The sequence below is a fragment of the Pterocles gutturalis genome, unplaced genomic scaffold (assembly GCF_000699245.1).
Source record: "Pterocles gutturalis isolate BGI_N339 unplaced genomic scaffold, ASM69924v1 scaffold3595, whole genome shotgun sequence".
In the NCBI taxonomy this organism is placed as follows: Eukaryota; Metazoa; Chordata; class Aves; order Pterocliformes; family Pteroclidae; genus Pterocles; species Pterocles gutturalis.
In genome coordinates, this window is record NW_010140487.1 from 3,757 (window position 1) to 12,790 (window position 9,034).

The 9,034-nt window shown below is 43.2% G+C and overlaps 1 protein-coding gene across 1 annotated transcript; it reads right to left on the reverse strand.

Annotated features, from left to right (window-relative positions):
• Positions 1–1,348: 1,348 nt before the first annotated feature.
• NDFIP1 (Nedd4 family interacting protein 1) lies at positions 1,349–8,785 on the reverse strand (the record flags this gene model as incomplete). The annotated part of the gene is made up of 6 exons (XM_010083673.1): positions 1,349–1,493; positions 4,176–4,242; positions 6,059–6,183; positions 6,352–6,439; positions 7,410–7,540; positions 8,698–8,785. Coding segments are annotated over 6 exons (573 nt in total), but the record flags the coding sequence as incomplete, so codon positions are not given.
• Positions 8,786–9,034: the final 249 nt, after the last annotated feature.

Consider the following 9,034-nt stretch of genomic DNA (forward strand, 5'->3'; position numbering starts at 1 on the left):
CGAACAGACCAGACCAAATAAGGCCCAGATGCCACGAGAGTAAACACAAGGCTGATGGACCAAGTTTGGGCAAATGTGATTCAGAGATCCCTAATGCTACAGATTTTGCCTTGCAGGATAAACTTAATAATTCTCTCTGCGTACACTTATTCGTGTTTAAAAAGGAAGTCTCTGCGTAAGCTCCATCCGTCTCTGTCAGCCCCAAGTGCTTGTTTGTGAGGAACAAACATTGGAGACGCTCAGCACGAACCAAAACCACGAACAAACCCTTTCAGGAGGCAGATCAGTTCGTACGCGAGACTCAGAAAAACCCAACAGACCCCCAAAATGCACAGAATCGCCGTTTCCTGACCTGCCAGGCTGACGCTGAAGGCTGTCCAAGGGTTTGAAACCCTGGTTACAAAAAGGAAGACGGTCACCTTGAACACATCTGTGTTACACCTTCTATGGGAATTCCCACAGCTGATCTGCATTTGTCATCAATACCCAGGTGCAAGAAAGCGTTGAAACTAAATTAAACACTGCTCTACAGGACAATTTGCTACATAAGTGACATTTATTAATGTTCCGCTATATTTACAGGTTTAACATCGTAAAACTCCAAAGTGAATTACCACTTGGCAGAAAGCACAGAAGTGCACATTAAATCTACATTTATAATGCATCACAGTCTCTGCTAACACAAATTAGAAAAGCAAGAATTACAGGGATGTTAGGAATTGTCTCTGAAGTCCCAAGCCAAAAGAAAGGAAAAAAAAAAAAAAAGGCCTTTGTTTTGCAAGGTAATTTTTTATACAAAGTTGCAACACGATCTTTTCGTTTTTATACTACCAACGTGTACCGTGAAAATCCCTAGAGTCCAAAAAGTAGGTAGTATGAAAGTAAAGTATACTACAACATTGAGAATAGAGACTATTAAAAAAACCTAATACTTGTGCTGCCTTTAAATAACACTCTGGTCACACCCCCGCGAGCTGCTGGACCGCAGCAGCAGGAAGGTGCCAGCACAGCCATGCCCTCACTTCGGCTCCTGCGCTCCCCATCCCTCGGGGTGTCAGCGCTACCCAGGCTGTTCGGGACAGCCCAGAGCCCGCAGCGCCCAGGATGGAGAGGAACTAAAGCAAGGCTGTCCCCTGCTGGCTCCGCGGCCAGGGCTCACGCACCCACAGCCCACAGACACGACCTCGGGAAGGCTGGATTAGCACGCCACAGACTCCACTGCAATAGCTTTTTTTCAAACATTAGCCACTAATGATTCAATGGTTACAGAATTCTGCGTTAATTATTAAAATTTTACACCTAGAAACAAATAGAAAGAAATGCTTCTCCTCTCTTTTTCTTTTTTTCCCAACAGTACTTTTATTTATTTATTTATTTGAAAGCAGGTGATTATTTTTTCTTCTGCTCCAGAGTCTCGATTCACTTCCTGCAGGTGTCCTCTTGCTTCTTGAGGGAGGATTCACTAACGCAGGAAGACGTTTGCCAGAAAACATCTGTCGGAGAAGGATATTGAATATTGGAACTATAGTTAGATGGTTATTTTGGATAACAGAAGGATGTCGTTCACAAAGAGCACAGGATGACTAAAGGCTTATAAAGAATCCCAGTACACAGTGACACAACTCTACCAAAACACTTGGTAGTTTCGTGCATATTTTCCAGTTCTGAAGAGTTAAAATTCCTTAGGGGAAAACAAGACACTGAATCAGACAACGCTCTTAGAAACACTGGCATCCAAACATCACCGGAGAACAAACGATGCTGCGTTTGCGCTATGACAGCAGGACTGGACTCGGTCTTTAGCTGCTGCATCCACCCAGGATGATTCTGACTTTTGTGTTTTTCTATCAAGGGTTCAGGTAAGAAAGAGGCAGCAGCTCCCACAAACTGTCCAGTCCAGCCGTGCTGGCCAGAACTGTCCAAACCTGAGATCCAAGAGAAACCCCGGCACCTGCCCTACAGCCGATGTGCTGAGACACTGCCAGGGCTCACGCCCGTTCCCAGCACCCGCAGGTTGATCAGCAAACACCAAGCTTTCCGTTACATTCATTTTCACCAGGAATTATTTTCTGATTTGCACTAATTGTTCCTCCCCTCCTAATTTTCTAAAAGTCACCCCTGCTCTGAAATGATCATTCACCATGCCCCTCTCATTAGCCCCGCAGAGGAAATCTAATCTTCAAAATAATAATACACTGAAAATCCAAGTCTTTTGTGGTTTCCCTGCTCAGAATTTAGGATTAAATATTTATTTGCAGGGGAAGTGTCAAATAATAAGTTTTGTAATAATCAGAAATTATTCCAGACATTTATCTCAACCTATCTAAAAGAGAGTGCTTTTTGAAAGCTCTAAAATTACAAAAAAAATAAACAAGGAAATAAATAAAAATTTAAAAAACCCTCCACACCTCCATCCTCACAAGCGAGGAGTCAAGCAAGGTCTCTAAAACTGTAATTTCAAATTCCAAACACAGGAAAAGCCTGTGCAACAAGAAACCACGGAGTTCCTTTAATAAATTAAAAAAAAAAAGTTTCTGCAAAGAAGCAAAATGAAAAAAAATTGTTCAGTGAGAACAAACTACAGATGATAAAGCTGATGCTTAAACGCTCACGCTACGTGAGCATACAGCTGGGGGAAATGAACCCTCTGGTGACTCAGCAGGAAGGAATTTGAGAGGATATTAAAAATCCTGGAGGAGGTCATAAACCATAACTTTGTTAAACAGAACTGAAACACTTAAATAAATTGACTGAACTATTTTTACACACTATCACCAGTGGAAAACTCAAGCTGGAAAACACTGCACAATGGCCGTTCTGTGTAGCACGCTCTCATTACAGACTACAAATGAAGCAGAATCTGAGGCAATTGGCAGTTTCTAACAAAAGCAAAGTGCATTTGGAAAATCAAGCCCCAGTTTTAAAACCTGAACAGTTTAATGACCCCCAATTTAAAGCTGGGATTTGTTTGGTTTCTTTATTCCACTGTCCCAGCTGCAATTTCTTAATTTTCTTGGGGAAATCTAGTGCTGTTAGGATATTTCTAAAGGGAGCACCACGTTGCACTCACCATCTGGGAAGGAACCTATTAGAGGATTTCCTTCCCCTCAGGGAGGGACAGTCAGTGCAGGCCATTATCTGCTGTGAGCAGGAAATTATGCTGGAAGGGTTCAGCTACTTAAGCCTCCTTCTTTAAAGTCCCATTAAGAAGGCAGCACCGTCAAGGTTCAGCCTTAAAGCGAAAGACTTTTAGGCACTGAGGTTTTTGAAAGATGTTCAGGCAGGACAGTACGCTCAAGTATGTGGGAGGGGTTTTCAGAGAGCAAAGGTGTGCAAGAGTTTAATTTCTTCAGGAACTTGGCAGAAAATTCAAACAGCATGCAAAATCCAGACAAATTATTCTTTCTGGGACATGAGCCAAAGACACTGGCACGGTCTTCTAACGCATTTTGGGACCTTTACTCACGTTGAGGACATACCACGCGTTTCAGGCATGCCGTAAATTCGGAAAAACACACCTGCCAAATACAGTGCAACACCAAGGGGCAAAGATTTTGCTCTCACAATTCAAGTTATGCAATCTAATGAATATGAATATACAATTCCTCAAAGCAAAAACTTGGGAAGAAATGTCAAGTATTCCTCTGCTCCCCACCAAGCCAGTCTGGACTCTGTAGAAACAGGAGCTGGGTATGGGATATCAAGAAACAACTGGTTTCTGCTACCTTGCGTACTACAAATATTCAAGCAAAGAAAAGTCCAGCCTAACAGAGACACTAAACAGAGTTAAAACCAAAACAGAACAAATTGAGGAAAGCAGAAAGTTTACCTTTAGTAAATAAAGAGAACTCTGGTTCTGGGGAGAGTGGAAAAAGTATCTGGCATCTTCCTAACCTTTGCATAATTAATAAATCCTCTGAGAAAGAGCAGAAAACCTAGATGGAAGAAACACATTTGTCCAGTTAACACAGGTGTTGCTTCTGCAGTGAGGGAGGGAGCAGTCCAACTCACCATTACTAGTATGGAGGGACAGAAGTTGCTGGGAAGCACAATAGCTGATTTAATACAAGGATTTTTTTTTTTAATCAATGACATCTAACCTTTCAATTTCAGGCAATCTCAAAAACAAACTTTTAAGCATGCATTGCCCCTTCCCCTCCGGAACAGGCACTCACCTAGTACAAGGAAGACCCACCACAACCAATACTGGCCATCAAAGTAACCAGGAAAATAAGTGGAGAACTACAAACAAACAAACAAGATACACGTTAGAGCACATGGCAGCTTCTGAACCCAAATCTCTTCTCACCAATTGCAGCAGGAACCAGCCCAAGCCCGCTGCATACGAGACAGCTTACAGAAAGCTACATTTCATCACCTGCACAGTCCGCAGGGAAGCTGCCTCTGCGAACCTTCATTTAAGGTTTTTCTGTACACGTCAGAGCAACACTAACCAAGGGGAATGGAACAGATTCAACACCCAGCCACAAAGTCTTGCAGACAGTGGAGCAGAAAGACACTGCTGCACACATACTCCTGTCTTCCCTGACATCTTTGATGGTTATAAACCACAGGTGCAGTTTCTGAAAGGGAAGACCAGGTTTGCAGCAGTGCATCATGTTGATTATGTGTAAGGTTGGATAGTACAGCGAACAAAAGTACAGCTGACAAAGAAATCCCCCATCTGTGGAACCCTCTGACAAGATTTTCTGTTGGGAAAATTACTGCCTACTGAATGAAAGGCACTGACGCTATCAGAGCGTAAATACAGGGTAACTTTTTTTGTTTTCATTCTATTCAGGTTTAATAACCTCACAAAAGGTAAGCTTGTTATCAAAGTTTAGATCAAATCCACGGTAAGGTCACCTGCTTCTGTCACCCCTCTTAATTCAGCAAATAGTCCTTAACACCACTGTTACACGATGACCCCAAAAAGCTCAGCTTTCTGCAGAAAAAGGTGACCGATGCTGTATTTACAGATTACAATTCCCAGCCCAAAGAGATCCGGTATGAAGTGACAGCCCTAACACTAGTGCTTCCTACTTCTACTTACGCACAGCTAATGAGATTTTTCGCTTGAAATTCAAACTTTGGCCTAGGATGTCTTCATGCCATTTCCACAGACATCTTATTTTCATGGGCTCCAAGGAAAGCTTTTCTGATATTTTCTCACAGTCCCTCCAAAAAATAGGGTTTGTTTTTTTCCATTCCTTCCAGCATCAGCACATCTATATTATTTTTTTCTCCCCTCCCAGAAAGGTTTCTCTTTCTCCCCCTCCAAGTTTTAAAAATACTACGTCAGCCTTTCTGGCTTCTGTGCCCAGCCGGGCTCTATCTTCCCACCCAGGCTGCGCTAACACAGACCTGATCACCCCCCTCCTCTCCATCTATCTGCTGGAGGGGAGCACAGTGGATGTTTCAACAGCCTGGATGTGCCCAGAGTTTATATGGAAAAAAAAAACAACCCAGAAAGGCGTGCTTCCTCCGGATCCCCTCCTGCTTGTGCCGCAGGCACGTTGCACCAGAGGGCACCAGCGGGCTTCTCCCATCGTGAGACAAAGCTCTGGCTGCCTCTTCTTCCTCCAGCAAAAAGCAAACCTCACACCTCCTGATTTTTAAGTCCCTATTTCCCTTTCCTCACCGGCTATCCCACATTTTAGAGATTTTTTTTTTCCCCCCCGAGGGGCACCTAAGGAACATCATACCAGAGAGGAACACCCCTATGCCGACGGCAGGGCTTGCTTTATCTGGATAAATGGTTTGCAAAGATCAGATCGTTGTTATTGCTCAACACACAGACAGTTTGATCCAATACAGTGGCTCTGTCAGACACCACCATACCCGAGTGTGCAATCTTTCTTCTATTACAATAATAATTCCAGCACATAAACAGGGCAGAATGATGAAAAAGCTCTGTTCTCTGTGAGTAAGGGGCTAAAAATCTATTTCGTTATGAAAAGCTAGATTTATAACTAACTTCAGTATAAGTGAGATAAAAAAACGTGCTAGGAAAAGAGTGCCAGCATCCATGTATGTGTTTCTCCACCACACAACTTACCCTGACAATAAGGATCCACTTAATAAGAGACAGACCAAAGCCAGAAATGGCCCCGTATCGTCCTGCAGCAGAAGTAGTCAGACAGAAAGACAGGAAAAATCCAATCCAGTTGAAGAGGAATGCCACTGAGAAAGCAGGAGAAAAGCAGCAGGTCAAGCCCTCTTTATATTCCAAGGAAAAAAAAAAAACATAAAAACCTTGCACACAGGTTTTATATAAATGTAAGTGTGAAAATAATAACTCTAGCTATTCTGGGTCACTCTGAAAAAACATAAGTTCCACCATATACTTACTGAAGAAAGTTAGCATGAAAATGCCATCATTGCCTATCCTCAGCTGGTCGGTGTCGTCAAAGTCATCCCGTGCCACAAAGTCGTCATCCTGCACATCAAACGGAGACAAGACCGGGTGGATTTCAGTCAGTCCAGTCCACGCAACAATCCCAGTTCTGCATGGGGCTCTTCAAGGGCCAGCAAACTGTACAGAGCTCAGAAAGCAGTGTAGCATGGAGGGATACAGAATGCTTTATTTACATTTAAAGAAAGCGCCCTGGGGGGCTTAATCTCAAAAGGCGACAAATGCAAGCAGGAAAAATTCCTGCCTCTCATCCTGAGGTGATGCAGGGCATGAGACACTAAGTAACCAGCAGTATTTTTTTTTTAATGATAGTCAAGATCCAGCATGTTCTTGTTCTCACTGTAGAGCATTCCCCTACTCATAAAAAAAAAATTTAAACTTATAATCTCCCCAAGGAATTCGGCTTCTATGAAGAAGTATAATGAGCAGTGGACATCTAATGCTGGCAGGGGTGGAGAAAGAGGCTGAACAAGAGATAATGTTGAAAAAAAAAAAAAAAACAAACCAAAAATAAATTTAAAAAATAAAAAATAATTATTCAGACATAATGATTTTATCATCCTTGTATGAGGTACACTGACCTCTGGAAAAGTCAACTAAGTAAGCAGCAGGAGTATCAAGGGTAGATACACTAGATGGCGGAACAACTAATCCTAAATCTGTTTTTATTTAAAAAATAAAACAACCAAACAATGACAGTGCACACGGATACAGTACAGTTCCTCTGTCGGCTTGCCAAACCCATCTGGATAGCACATGCTGGCATTACTGAGATGTCTTACATCACCATAGCCACCCAGAAGAAAATATTTTTAAAAAAACAACAAAATTAGCCACAGAACTCGTGGGAGTGTGTAATATCACCAGTCCAGAAAGATTAAAAAAAAAAAAAAAGGAAAAAAAAAAAAAAGTCATGACACTTGATCAGCAGGAGCTAAACCAGAAATTCTACAGAAGAGATGTGAAGGACACAGCTGCAGCCAAGCGCACTCACCCTTCCAGGAACCAAGGGAATTGTGGCTTCAGCCTTGGTTCTCTCCGCCTCGTCGTAACTAGGCAGTGTCGTGGCCACGTTGTAAGACGGAGGCTTAGGAAATCCTGACTCATCCTTGTAGTCAAAATAAGCTGCAAAAACCAAAGTTATACAGAAGGTAACATGTCGGTTCCTCAAGAACACCGTGTTGGGAATGAGAAGCGTTTCGGATTACTTCAAAGGACCACAAAACCCCAGAGTGTAGAAGCCTGTCCCTCCTGTCCCCTCCCAACGGACCTTGCCATGCCAGAACAGAAAGTCAAGAAGACAGGAGCACCTTATCTCATCTAAAGGACTACGCAGAGCACTCCTTTAACATGTCTGGCTGGATTTATTTTTAAAACAACGCTACATGCTGTGTCTCTCCTGACTGCAGCAAACAGAGGCAGTCACCTTCTCAAATCCAACGGTTTGAGTGAGTCAGAGGGATCACTGCAAGGCTCAGGCCACTGGCGACCAGTTTTTCCAGAGAAAGACTCCAAATTATTTTCTGATGGAGGGGAAAGGGACTGGAACAAAACAAACACAGCATTTCTGAGCCCCAGTCGCCGAGACGCACTGAGGAACCCGACCGAACAGGACACTCTGCGGTCCGTGTGCCAGGGGACGGCACTCAACAGGCAGCTTGAGAAACACAACAGAGTCGGTGGCTGGCTGTTTGAGACTGACAGTAGGAAGAATTTGATTCACAAATCTTACTTGAACAGTTGACTGTAAAAGCTCTAAAGGGAAAAAATGAGAAGATTTATCTAAGCCAAAATACTCTGATACACAACCAACACAAACCAAGCTGGTTTGCTAAAAGCTGTTAGTGACATGACAGTACGATGATTCAGAAGAAGTATAATCCTTATGACCAAGTCCTTAGTTATTGAAAATTGCAAGAAGAGTGAATTCTTTAATCCCTTTTAAGTAACAAGTCCTTTCTGGAAGGAGCACAGCATCATCCAAATGCCAAATAATGAGAGGGGAACCACAAATCCTCATAGCACTTTGATTTTAACTGTCTTCAGTCTCCTAAGAACACTGTGAAATGTAACTCGAACACCACTCGATGGGATGACATCAGATGCATGCAGCCAAAATGCATCTTCTAAACCACAAGTAACCACAGTTTCTCTGGATCAATTCTGATCCTGTGCAGCCTTCATAGGGATGCTGCAATGCTATCTGTCAATAAGGAGAACACTTCAGGAGGTAAGGAAGAACAAGAGAGCAAACCCAGCTGTTTCCCTTCCGTTAAATTTACCTGTGTTCTCCGCAGAAATGCTGCTGTACGGCGGAGGGGGATCGTTCACCACCGGGGCAGTCTCGCCTGGCTCCTCTTCATTCTGCAGCTGAACAGACCCACACACCAGAGAGGTTAACAGCGTTTCTCTGAAATTGCCTCTGTAGTTCTAATTGCATGTGACAGACTCTTCTGGAAGAAGACTGTTCTACAGCATCACGGGGCACGCAAGCCGTTGCTCTGCTTCGTACCAAGGCTCTCCCACATTTAATGATCAATGTGCCATCCCAGTTTAATGTGCTTTTAAATCGTATCCTCACACACCTGGACTTCCACAAAGCACAGCGTGCATCTTCCC